This window comes from Babylonia areolata, chromosome 6, assembly GCF_041734735.1.
Source record: "Babylonia areolata isolate BAREFJ2019XMU chromosome 6, ASM4173473v1, whole genome shotgun sequence".
Taxonomy (NCBI): domain Eukaryota; kingdom Metazoa; phylum Mollusca; class Gastropoda; order Neogastropoda; family Buccinidae; genus Babylonia; species Babylonia areolata.
In genome coordinates, this window is record NC_134881.1 from 42,033,877 (window position 1) to 42,048,294 (window position 14,418).

At 39.3% G+C, this 14,418-nt stretch overlaps 1 protein-coding gene across 1 annotated transcript in view; it reads right to left on the minus strand.

Moving 5' to 3' along the window:
- Positions 1 to 1,237: 1,237 nt before the first annotated feature.
- The window catches only part of LOC143283533 (uncharacterized), a 325,230-nt gene continuing 312,049 nt past the window's right edge, over positions 1,238 to 14,418 (minus strand). The window contains exons 7-8 of the mRNA XM_076589778.1: positions 2,518 to 2,595; positions 1,238 to 1,350 (exon numbers count right to left, since the gene is read on the minus strand). Of these exons, the coding sequence (XP_076445893.1) occupies positions 1,238 to 1,350; positions 2,518 to 2,595 (191 nt within the window). The remainder of the gene's footprint in view (positions 1,351 to 2,517; positions 2,596 to 14,418) is intronic.

The following is a 14,418-nucleotide window of genomic DNA, read 5'->3' on the forward strand; positions in this document are numbered from 1 at the left end:
ACGCTGGCCGTTGGGGCAACACACACAATGTGTGTGACACACACAGTCAATGTCAGCTAGCTAGCTATCGCCACAAGCAAGCTCAGGTGAAAAAGTGATCAGTGGTCACATGCTTCATCTATTTATACGAGTTACGTGAACTGCAATGATCGCACTGAGTGGCCACAAGCAAATCGCGTCCGTCGGGCTGAATATTTGAATAATCTGTGTTTGTTGTCAGGTGTTTAGTGTTAGATTTCTAAATGATTCCTGAACCAATTTACGTCGGACTGGTCGCAAAACAAAGAGTTCAACACCACTTTTCTAATGAGTATAAAATGAAGTGTTGATCATTAAAGATTTACATTCTTAATTTAAGTCACCTGAAAATGATCACTTTAAGCTAGATCATCGCTGAAAATTAAAAGCTGCTCTAATTGAGTTTAATGTAGGCAAACACAACTGGAATAGATTTAAAGATGGAATTGCAACAATTCTGCCAGTATATAATACTTGTAGTTTACTTATCCGACGAAAGAGATATTTAAATAAATACGGTGTGTCGGAAACAGTTTTCAACTGAGCCCAAGCCGTTGGTTGAGCGACACTGGTTGTGTAGTGCTTGTCATTAAGTGTCGACAATGAAAATCAGCCTTGTAATTTCTAAATGCCTGATCTCTCATCCAAATACTATAGTAGTGTGGTTTTAGTTTCCAACAGCAGTCGCATATAGTATTTTAAACTGTAGCATTATGTGTGACGAAAAGACAAAATGACGTAAATTAGCGTCAGTTGAAATCCCTACACTGACGAACGATTAAACTGAAATCAAATATGCTTCTAACTGATTAAAGAGTGTGTGTGTGAGAACAACAGACATATTCTGACAATGAATGATATATAGATTTTTTTAAATGAATGGTTGGAGCATTTGCTAAAAATTGGGCTTTGCATTCAAATTTGGAATGGCATAACGCATTATGAATGAGTCATTGAAGACTGGTGGGTTAGCTGCGAAAAAAGGCGTCTGCTATAGCTTTTAAGTGAAGCAGTAGCCAGTTGAGTGCTTGGCTACATCTATAATCTTTGTAATATTCTGTATCCCCTCCTGTCACATGGGCTTTTAAGCTAATGACAGTAAAGTCTCTCTCTCTCTCTCTCTCTCTCTCTCTCTCTCTCTCTCTCTCTCTCTCTCTCTCAAAGCATGCCTTCACTGTCCACATCTCCACAGAGTGAAGGAAACCCACACAGAAAATGATCAGGAGATCAGGACAGACAACTTACGACAGGTTCCATTGTTACAGACAGCACAATTGACACAGGTTCCTTGGGTTCCTGTGGGATCTGAGCAGCTCTGCCCAATATCTTTTCCTGAAATAAACATGGTTATCAGTAATTCACACACGTGAAAAGGACATAAAATAAAATGACAGCAATTACCTCCGCTACCGTCATTTCCGGCCTGAAAGGCGCAACCTGTCTTTTTCAATTTTCTGTATTTTTCTTTATTTATTATTTTTTATATACTAAAATCTGAACCCTGTGTCTTACCGGCTGCGTGCGTTCCATATCAGAAATCTAAAGTCTGACCATGACGTGATGCCACCTCTCACAACAAACTCAATATTCAACAAAACACTTGATCACAATAAACGAAATACGATCACACTGAACAGCAACGCTTTCATGATTTAGTCCAGGTGCTGCTCTGTTCAATATTGTTTATGTTCATCATAGTATGGAATAGAAGTAAAATCGCGTATGACGCTGAATTTAAACGGAACATGATCGTGATTCGCCTTAAGGACATATAAAAACAGCAGCATCTAAGTTGGTGTGAAAGCAGGGAGATCACTAAAGTGAACTGATCCTCCATCATTGAAAAGCAAGATGGTGGCCAGGATGGAACAGGGCTAGCAGACTGGACTCTGTTTTAACAAGTTAATGCACTGCCGCGTGGCAGTGAAAATTTGACAGCAGGTTTCAAAATGACAGAAATAATAGCAGCTGATCAAAAAGCAAACAACATGGTAGACGAACATACTAACGGAACCAAGTCAACAAACCGATGAAAAAAAATCAGATTCTGAAAAAAAAAATCAGAAAACAGTGCAGATGAAGATATCAACAGAGCAATGTCTACAAACAGATGAAAACAACTTGGATTCCAAATAGGTCAACAAACATGACATCACTGCTCAGGAATCAACATCAACTGAGACATTCTCCATCAATCAGGATAAAGGATTTTCAGTTTTGGTGGGGATTTCTGGCTTATCAAATGGATGCTATTGTATGTTTACAAAATAATTTTGTCCTTAGGGGCTGCTCAATTTCTTCTGTAACACCCCATAGGCCTACAGTCAGACAGAGGCACACACACACACACACACACACACACACACACACACACACACACACAGATACAGACACAGACAGACATACACACAGACACACACACACACACACACACACACACACACACACACACACACACACACACACACAATGACCAGAAGATCGGAAGAGACAACTTACGACAGGTCCCACTGTCACAGACAGCACCACTGACACAGTTTGTTTGGTTTCCTGCACAGCTCTGCCCCACTGGGATTCCTGAAAGAAACATAGTTGTCAGTAGTTACAGTGCAAGAATAAGATGTTACCTGTGTGTGTGTGTGTGTGTGTGTGTGTGTGTGTGTGTGTGTGGTGTGTGCAAATGTGCATGTTTATGTGCATGCTAAAGTGTCTCTGTGTGAGTATATGCATGTGCATGTGGGTTTGTGTGGTTCTATGTGTGTGTGTGGGTATGTGTTTAGATGTGTGTGCACATATATGTTATGAAATGATTTGTGTATATATTACATAATTCATGTTCATTCGCCACACACACTCCAAACAAAAATACTCAATTAATCAGAATAACAATCAATGTCAAATGAACAGAAGAAAAACAATACCTGTCCATGAATAAGGCTCAGGAGCATGAAGATATTCAAGGGAAATTCCATTGCTCTTTCAATTTGTTATAAGTTCTGTTCTATCCATGCAGTTAAGTCACACTCCACTGCTCTTGCGACAACTCACTGTATCATAATAGTATCAACCTTAAACTTTGGGTATATTCATGTCTCATTTTCCCTTTCCCTTCCTTTTTTTTCTACAAGCATGCCTTCATCTTCACTGTCTACATCTCCACAGAGAGAAGGAAACCCACACAGACAATGACCAGAACAGCAGGACAGACAACTTACGACAGGTCCCACTGTCACAGACAGTACCACTGATACAGTTTGCTTGGCTTCCCGTGGGTCCTGTACAGTTCTCCCCGACATTCATTCCTGAAAGGAATACAGTCGTCAATAGTTTCCCTGGAAGTGAAAGTGTTGACCGAAGTGTATGTGTATGTGTGTGTGTGTGTGGGGGGGGGGGGGGGGGGGGGGGGGGGGAGGGGGTGCGGATGTGTGTGTGTGTGTGTGTGTGTGTGTGTGTGTGTGTGTGTTTGTGTGTGTGTGTGAGTGTGTGCATTTGTATACATACATACATACATACATATATATATATATATATATATATATATATATATATATATATATATATATATACAGAGAGAGAGAGAGAGAGAGAGAGATGCGTGTGTGCGTGCGTGCATGTGAGTGTGTGTGTGTATGTGTATGTGTGAGTTTGTGTGACTTCACTATCAATGACTTTACACCAACGCTTTCATGTAAAATCTGGTATGTTTCCAGCTGACAGCTCATCAATGATGATGATGATGATAAAGAAGCAATAGAAGAAGAATATAATAACTAGAAAGAGAATGATAATTCAAGTGCCTTTTTTCCCTCAGAACACAGACACACATGCAACAGTTTAATTTCCTGGAAAAAAAAAAAACGGTTGTCACTAATTCACTTATGTGGAAAAGGCATTAAATGAAAGGGCTGCATTACTACAACTATCGTAAATTCCTTGACAGCTTGACAAGTTGATGCACTGGAGCTTGACAGTGCAAAGTCTTTTGAAGGCTTCAGAATGGTAGAAATTATAGCAGCTGTCGAAAAAAAAACAAAAAAAAACAACCAGAACAGGCACCACTGAACACCACCGAAGTGACTCAGCAGCAGTGCAGGGTCTCCTCTGGTGTGTGGCCTCCTGGCGACCTAACATCGATGGTTCCCTGTGGACTGCCGACGCTGGAACTGCGACGGACGAACCCGGGTGTGGCCGTGTATGGGGGAATCTAAATGAGCGGCGTGGGAGTAATGCCACTGAAACGGTGCAGATGATGGGGCAGCAAAAAACAAAACAAAAAAAAACAACAAAAAAACAACAACAAAAAAACAAAAAAACAGACAACAATGCATATGAAGACAGTAATGGATGAGATGAAAACAACTCGGATTCCAATCGGGTTTACAAACATGACATCACCACTCAGAAATCAGCATCAACTGATATATTTTCCATCAATCAGTATAAAGGACTTTTTTTTTGGGGGGGGGGGGGGGGGGGGGGTCTGGCTTATCGAATGGATACCATTGTACGTTTAACTTTGTCCTTTAGGGGTTGCTCATTTTCGGCTGTATCACATCATGATCCTACAGTCCCACAGAGGCACACAAACACACACACACACACACACACACACACACACACACACACACACACACACACACACACACAACTCTGCAAGCATGCCTTCACAGAGTGAAGGAAACCCACACAACGATGACCAAAAGAGCAGGAGAGACAACTTACGACAGGTTCCATTGACACAGACAGCACCACTGACACAGTTTGTTCTGAATAATGCACAGCTCTGCTCCACTGGGGTTCCTGATCCTGAAAGAAGTACAGATGTCAGTAGTGACAGTGCAAGAAAAAGAGTTTACCTGTGTGTGTGTGTGTGTGTGTGTGTGTGTGTGTGTGTGTGTGTGTGTGTGTGTGTGTGTGTGTGTTAGAGATTCGTCCCCATTACACACCCTAGCCCCCCTCCCTACACACACACACAATTATACAAGCATGCCCCCACAGTCCACATCTCCACAGAGTGAAGGAAACCCACACAGACAATGACCAGAACAGCAGGACAGACAACTTACGACAGGTCCCACTGTCACAGACAGCACCACTGACACAGTTTCCTTGGGAAAAAAGGTTGTCACTAATTCACTTATGTGGAAAATGCATTAAATGAAAGGGTTAAAGGGTTACAGTTACTACAACTACCGCAAATTCCTTGACAGCTTGACAGTGCAAAGTCTTCTGAAGGCTTCAGAATGGTAGATTTTGCAGCTGTTGAAAAAAAAACAGACAACAGTGCAAATGAAGATTGTAACGGAAGAGATGAAAATAACTCGGATTCCAATCAAGGTTACAAACATGACATCACTACTCAGAAATCAATATCAGCTGAGACATTCTCCATCAATTAGTATAAAAGATTTTCATTTTGGGGAAGATTTCTGGCTTATCAAATGGATGCCATTGTACGTTTACAAAATAACTTTGTCCTTTAAGGGTTGCTCATTTTGTGCTGTATCACCTCGTGGGCCTACAGTCACACAGAGACACACACTCCAAACATCCGCAGACAGACAAGTTTTGTCTCTCTGTAACATACACACATACATAAACGCGCACCTGCATGCGCGCACACATACATGCACGATTGCGCGCGCGTGAGGCAAGAATTCAATGACCGAACTGTCAATGCAGGTCATGGTTGGAAGCTCAGGAGGGACCTTTTCACCATTAAACTGCATTTGATTAACACTTTGTTCAACATGCTGCTAAAGACATACCAGCAGCAAATGTAGCCTTGTTGCAGAGTCAGGAATACCAGAAAGAAAAGAAAGAAAGAAAGAAAAGATCACAAGTTGATTCTTGAAATTATAGTTATGAACAGGTGTTTGTATGGGGGGGGGGGGAAAAAATCAGTCGTATGATTATTGTTAAACTGGCTTTGCATTCTCTGTGTCGTGTTGGAAATTTTCCTTATTTCTTTCTTATTTCCTTCCCTTATAAGAACATCATTGTTAAGTTCATATGAGTATATACACATATTATACATTAAATTGTGAAGCCCGCTTCTTTTCTGTTTTCAACATAATGGTCATATCAGACACTTACCTGTAATGCCGTTGTTGAAATAACATTTTAAAGACACACTTTAGCAAGCATGCAAAATACAGTCAAACATCTGTCCTACAATCGTCATCAAACATCTGTCCTACAATCTTCATACAGTTTCATATCATGCCATCAGCAAAATATTCCTTTGTTTAACTCTCTCCATACGAACGGCGAAAGAGACGACGTTGACAGCGTTTCACCCCAATTACCATCATCAAAATATTGCAAGCGGAAGGCTCTTATATTGAAGAGGTGAATGTTGACAAAGAATACCACAATTCTGACGACGGAAGCTAAAGGTTGGGTCATTGAGACACCCACTGGACATCCGAGGGGTCTGTGTAGAGGAGAAGAGAGGACTGGCCGTACTGAGTGAGTTAACCCTGTCTGTCACTGATCTGACATGTGGAGTATGCCAACTCTGTATCAAACTATACGCTACACACAATACACTTCACATTCATTGGGAAACAATCTTTGTATATATGTGTGTGGGGTTGGGGGTGGGAGATATGGGCGTGTGTGTGTGTGCTTATACAAGTAAGTGTTCATCTGTGTGTGTGAGTGTGCGTGTGCGTGTGTGTGCGTGTGCGTGTGTGTGTGTGTGTGCCGTGGAAGCTGCGATACATAGACTAGAAATGAGTGTGTGGAGGAGGGGGTAGAGGAGGTGCAGGGAAATTTGTGGGGGGTGTGTGTGTGTGTGTGTGTGTGTGTTGGAGCTCATGTACGTTTATATGTATTAGACTGTGCTTTCATATCTGTGAAACTGCGTTTTGGGGGCATATCTGTTATGCATGTGTGGGTGTATGTGTGAATGTGTGTCTTCATGTTTTATATTTATTTGCTTATTTATCATCATTGTTGTCTTATTTATTTAATTATTTATTTATTATTATTATTATTATTATTATTATTTTATCATTATTTTCATTACTACTATCTTTTTTCTTTTTTTTCTTCTTTTTTTTATATCATAATTATTATTTATTTATTTATGTATGTACGCTTATCTATCTTTTTTTTTTTTTTTTTCTCAAGGCCTGACTAAGCGCGTTGGGTTACGCTGCTGGTCAGGCATCTGCTTGGCAGATGTGGTGTAGCGTATATGGATTTGTCCGAACGCAGTGACGCCTCCTTGAGCTACTGAAACTGAAACTGGGAAACAATTTTAACATTTTCCTCAGCATCAAGGTAAAAGAAGAATGCACAACAAGTACACAAGCAATGATATGCATATGCATTTATGTACAACGTGTGGAGCTCTGTCTTGTGCGTGCCCTTCCCCACTTACTCTCCCCAGCTTTCCTGTCATTTTTGACTCGCTTGTGTAAACAAAGTGAGTCTATGTTTTAACCCGGTGTTCGGTTGTCTGTGTGTGTGTGTGTGTCCGTGTGTCTGTGTGTCCGTGGTAAACTTTAACATTGACATTTTCTCTGCAAATACTTTGTCAGTTGACACCAAATTTGGCATAAAAATGGGGGAAATTCAGTTCTTTCCAGTCATCTTGTTTAAAACAATATTGCACCTCTGGGATGGGCACAAAAAAATAAAAAAGGAAGCCTAATTATATGCAAACTGCATTTATTGTTATATTTATATTTTTTTGTATTCTCTGAACTTGGCACTTTGACCTCTTATTCTGACACAACAACAAGAGGAGTCATTATTATCATTTTTTGTTCAAACAGGAACTTCTTTTGCTAAGCATGAAATTCTTATTTATTTTGCAAACGTTTTGGTGCAGATAGTAAAAAGGGAAATTACTCTGTAATTAATGCTAGGGGACTTAATTTATCACAAGTGAGTCTTGAAGGCCTTGCCTCTCTTGTTGTATGTGTAGCTCCCGGTTGGACGTTTGTGCGTCTGTGCCACTCTGAGCAGATGTTCAAATCTCTCTCTCACGTCAGTGGCAGGTTTCCAGGCTTTGCGCCCACGGCCTTCTTGGAGGGAGGTCGTGACTGTTTGGGTTGGGGCTTTTTGCCCAGTCGGCACCCTCATGTGAGGATCGCTTTTCCTCCAGGTGTCCATGCTTATGTGTTATCTGTTGCTTGTGCTCCAGCTCAGAGAGTAGGAGTGCCCTGCTGGACATGCGTCGTCTTTATTTTGTTGTTTTGTTTCCAGCGTCAGCGTAGTAGTACCCGGTTGTCAGAATCCCACTTCCACGTCCTGTGCCTTTGTCCTTCAGCCTGTGTTGGCCGGGCAGCGTTGTTGCTCCATCTGCTGCTGACTGCTGCTTTCCTCTTGCCCTCTTCTCATCACCGTTGTCGTTCCTGCTCTAGCTTCATCATCTTCGTTTTCTTCAGTCTTCGTCGTCCACGTCATCGTTTTTTTGTTGTTGTTTTTTTTCCTCTTCAGTGTTGTGCAGAGTGTTGTTCAGAGTGTTGTTTTGTTTTGTTTTGTTTATCAGCCGTCCTAAGTGTGCACACTGAGCACATTCTCTGAACCGGTTTTCGCTGGACGCTTGTTTCTTCAAGTTCTGTGGTGGTTTGGAGTTGATGTATCTATTCGCTCATTGAGTGTTTCAGTTACTGTAGCTGGGATTATACTCATTCTTTGTCAGTCAAAGTTTGTGTGTGATTGAATAAATGTATGTATGCTGTGAATTATTTTAGTCTGTGGTCGTGTTGTCTGGGTGTTAGTGCTGGGCTGGGTGGGGGTTTCTGTCCGCTCTCTTATAGGGCAATCATGGTATTTTCTCTTATTCGATATGGTTCAAAATATTGGTGACAAATAATCCGTGACTGCAGACATCGAGAGAAGAATCCAAGCTGTCGAGATGAGATGCTTTCGTAGACTACTTGGCATCTCCTACAGAGACCACATCACTAACACGGAAGTGAAGAACAGAATCAAGCAAAGTATTGGACCCTACGAAGACCTTCTGTCCATAGTGAAAAAACGCAAACTTAGGTGGTATGGACACATCTCCCGATCATCTGGTCTTGCCAAAACGTTCCTGCAAGGCACCGTACAAGGAGGCAGAAGGAGAGGACGGCAGAAGAAGAGATGGGAAGACAACATCCGGGGGTGGACAGGCTTGACGCTCGGTGACGCCCTGAGGAAATCAGAAAACCGTGAAGAGTGGAGAGGGGTGGTGGCCAGGTCAGCAGCGGTGCCCCAACGGTCTGAACCCAGACTACGGGAGAGGTGAAGGTGAAGGTGAATCCGTGAATAAATATTAATCCAGGTTTGTTTACAGACAAGAAGAAAAACAGTGAATAATGAAATTCCAACAGAGTGAACAACACATATTAAGAAAAAACAAAACAAACAAACAAACAAACAAGCAAAAAGAAACAAACAGCAACAACAACAAAAAAAAACATTGTTCTGGTAAGGTGACAGAGTGGCATCACTCACTCTCCACGCAAGATGTCCTGCTGAACCGGTAATGAGTGTCCTCACACACACACAAGCCGTTTGCAGAACATACTGAATTGGCCACACTGCATTCTTCTCCACCACTGGTACAGGGTTCTCCAAGGTCAGCTTTGAAAAACAAAAGCACAACATTACTTTTGTCACCTTTGTGTGTTAACAGTTTTCTATCATCGAGTGTTTGTTTGTGTGTGTGTGTGTGTGTGTGTGTGTGTGTGTGTGTGTGTGTGTGTGTGCCACGCGTCCTCATGTCTAATTGTAACGTTTCATGACAATGTAATGGGTGAGGAAATGGTGAGGAGAAGGGGGTAGAGCTGGGGGAATAGAGGGTAGGAATGGTGGAAGGGTAGAGTAGAGGAAGGGGAAGTAGGGATGGTATCAGTTCGGTTTTCTGGTAGAGGACAGTGGACACATTCTCAGTCTCTCCTCACACCAAAAGCAGGGCCACTTGGTTTTTGTTGTTGTTTTTCTTTGTGTGTGTGTGTGTGTGTGTGTGTTGGGGGGAGGGTGTGTGTGTGTGTTTTGTCTTTTTTGTTGTTGTTTGTTTGTTTCTTTTTTTTTTCTTAAAAAAAATATTTACTACGCTGCAATACGCAGAAGTAAGCAATCCCAAGCAACACACATTAAGCAGCACAAAGCCCCGAAGGTCAGTCAAGGCTTCCATTGCACCGTTTCATCATCCAACCTGTGTCAGTTCCTTTTTTCTTCCGGGAGACAACTACGATTTGGGTGTGCACATGATTTATATTCTTTCCTAAAAAAATCAGAGCGCATCCAACTGGTTAAAACAAAGTGACCAATCTGGGCTTGTCTAAGTGATAAGCTCCGAGTGATGGATCTATTTCAGAACTCACTTGTATAAACAGTGGCAACAATTTCAACGCTTCATGTGAGAAGGACCTGGACGGGGACTGGGGGAGGGAAAGGGGTGTGGAGGTATCATTGTAGATATGAAACATATGGACACACATGTATGCACGTACACACATGTGCACACACACATGCACAAAACAGCAAACATGCATACACACACACACACACACACACACACACACACACACACACACACACATTTATCTATATATATATATAGAGAGAGAGAGAGAGAGATAGATATATGTTGGAGTTCCACAACATAATTCAAGATACTCTGTTTGCATGTACACTTACTTGCACACACTCCAAGTTGCCAGTTATGAGTATCCCAGGACTAGAAATGCAGAAGATTGCAAATTTGCATATGAATATATCAAAAGCAGGAATCTTTCATTTTAAAACGTCTACTTATTGTATGGGAATAAACGTGATAATCTTCTCAACATGACATCGACCCATACCATGCACACACCACAAACACTTCCCTTAACTCATCACGCAGTAAACAGGCACATGCATTCAACACCTTCACCTACCTGACAAACATGGAACTGTCCAAAGCGCCACCTGCAACCATCAACATTTGCTGACTTTATATTTCGGATTTTCTCACAGCTACTCCAGAGAGTTAGTGAAATACTGTTAAACTAACCATTCAAAATTAAAACCACCAGGTCTATCTTCTGTGTTTCAGTGCCCTTTGCAGTTTTTTTTTTTTTTTTTTTTTTTTTTTTTTTTTTTTTTTTCATTATACTTATAATATATTGTTCTTAATTTGGTCAAGGTGGACACAATTTTCATCATGTGTAACAGTGCAGTTTTATAACATATAATAGCATCAGCATAGAGTTATGGACACTTTACTTCGCTAACGTAATGTGAAAAGAACACAACCCACACATAGGATATCTTATGTATGAACACATTTCCTCTAGTTTTCTATACGTGACTATATAAAACACCCATTACACAGTCGTGTTAAACATTATTACTGCAGACACATAAGTGCACATGAATACACACATGCATATATTATTTACATACTCGCATACTTACACATTCACGTACATCTGTTCAAGTTTTTTTTTTAAATTATATAAATATATATATATATATACATACATACATATACACACATACATATACACACACACATATATATATATATATATATATATACATACATATATATATACATACATATATATATCATTGAGCCTTCATTATTATTGTGCATTTTGATCTTTCATACTATTTTGTTATGGGTTACTGTTTTCAAGAAGTTTTATATATGGACACCATTTTCTCATAAATACAGCACTTAACATTTCCATTGAATGCATATATCTTTCTACTTTATAACTATTTCTTAAATCATTCAAAAAGTGCTCTATACATGGTTTAATCTTATTTATTCTGCATTTATAAACAAAATATTTTGCAACAAGAATAATATAGTTGAAAATTTCATCTATTTTTGTAATTTCATCATTTCCAAATAGAACTAATTCTATGTTTAACTTAACGTTTGAGCAAGTATCACATCTTTCTTTTAAGACGTTCTCTAATTCCTTCCAAAACAATTGAGAGAACTTGCAAAACCATAGATAATGTTGTACTGAATCTATTTCATTTTTACAAAAATTGCACTTGTCACTGTTTGTAATACCCATTTTCTTCAGAATTTTGTTTGTAACTAAAATGTTGTGACAAATTCTAATTTGAAACCACTTTAATTTTATCTCTTTTACTTTTTTTATTTGCTTCATGGTGGTTACCCAATTAACGATGATATCTAATTTTTGCTCCCACTTAACAAAAGAACTTATATTGTAAATAAAGAGTGGTTCAAGAAGTATATCATAATATAGTTGCGAGCCTTTCATAGTAGAGGATATTAAGTGTAGTGCTTTCGATTGTTCATTACAGGTTTTATCACTTAGATAAATATTATGTGTAATTAAGTAACTTTTTATCGAATGTATCAATCCCATATACACTAAATAATTTACATTAATATTATATTTTTCTCTAAAGCATGTGTAACTAAGGAAGCACCCATTCTCATCAACAACATCTCTAACCAGATATATATTCTTATTTGTCCAACATTTGTAGTGGATTGTATTGTTACCAACTCTAAATTTGTCGTTATAAAAGAGGGGCTCTGCAAGTACCTCGTGTGACTCTTTTAATTCTATTTGTTTCGTAAAATTCGAGTATGCCTGAAAAACATCTTTCCAAAATTGGTTACATTCGATAGTCAGAAACTTTTTTGAACCATAAAGATTTAGTGAGTTAATTTCTTGGCATTTTATAAGTAAGATTCTCTTCCACTTTGGTGTTCCTGTGTATAATTTCCTTATCCATGTTATCTTAAGAGCATGTATAAACTTTTTTATGTCTGGTATACCTATTCCTCCATTTGCAACTTTATGTATTGAGTATTTTCTTTTAATTTTATCTGGCTTTTTATCCCATACGAATTCATAGCATAGTCTCTGTAATTCTTTTATTTCTTTGTCTGGAGGGTTTGGAAGAAGAATCCATAAGTATATTAGCTTTGAAAGTATGAGAGATTTGAGAATAGCAATTCTACCGAGGGGTGTGCATATACGTTTTGACCAAATCTTGAATAATTTTTTTGCTTCTATTAATTTGTCCCTTGTGTTCACTTCAGTTATTTTTGATAGATCGTTTAAAAACCATATACCTAAAATCTTGAATTTGGGGGGGTTCCATTTCATATTCTTTTCTGGGAGATACTTCCTTTTCGAATTTCTCATACACCCTAACCAAACATTTAGCGTTTTATCATAATTTAACTTCAGACCTGAAAATTCTTCAAATCTATTTAGTGTTTCGAATAATTTCTCATACGATTCTTTATCTCCCTCTAACGTAAAAGTTGTGTCATCGGCAAACTGACAAATTTTAAATTCGGTGTTCAATATGCTAATGCCTTTAATACCCTCATCTTCCCTTATCTTACATGCCAGAATCTCAGAGCACAATACAAAGAGGTATGGCGAAATCGGGTCTCCCTGGCGGCACCCCCTTTGTACTCTGAAACTCTGGGATACCTTACCATTTACTATGACATATGACTTTATATTTCTATAAAAAGTGCTTACCCATTTACATATATCTTCTCCAAATCCAAAAGCGTTTAAGACCTTGTTCATATATACCCAGTTTACTGAATCAAATGCCTTTTCAAAGTCTATTGAAACTAGTAAGCCTGTAATGTCTTCTTTTTCTAAGTAATGCATGATGTCATATAGTATTCTTAAGTTATCACCAATGTATCTACCTGGAATGAAACCTGTCTGATCTTCATTTATTAACTTAGGCAGGACTGACTTAATTCTACTAGCTATGCATGCTGATCCTATCTTATAAATAACGTTTAACAAGGATATAGGCCTCCAGTTTTTTAAGTATTCCCTTGGTTTATCCCTTGGTTTAGCCCTTTGCAGTTTGTGTTGATCTATGATAGCCATGAAGTCTGTCAGCATCCTGTTTTCAAGTATTCATTGTGTTGTGTCAAGGGGTCTATGGCATAGCCTCTTTCTGTGTTCTAGTAACCTGTTTGTTGACTCCCGGTAGTTATGAGGTTAATCACAGTTGTGATGCCCCTTGTGCTGAATGCTGTTTAACTGTTTATTCATATCTTATACAATGATATAATTCTTGATTACTGATAAACACGATCCAAAGCCTCAACAGTACCATGCATCATTTGGGGAGGTGGGGTCGGCATGGTTTATATCTAACATTTGATTTCTGATGGAAGTCAGATCTAATTTGGAGACACGCTTGACTGACAATGGAAAATACAAGCCTGACTTTGGATACGGCCATAAAGACCAACGGGAGGTGATGCACCTTGAAGGTTTTGTACTTTTCATGGAGCAAAGTAAGTAAGTCATTGCTTCAAAAACGAATTTTATTTCAGAGGTCTGAAGTGTGCTTTTTTAACCAAACGTAGTCCCAAACCTAATGTGAGCATCGTACCATCCTCCTTCTCTTCCTCCTTCTCATCCT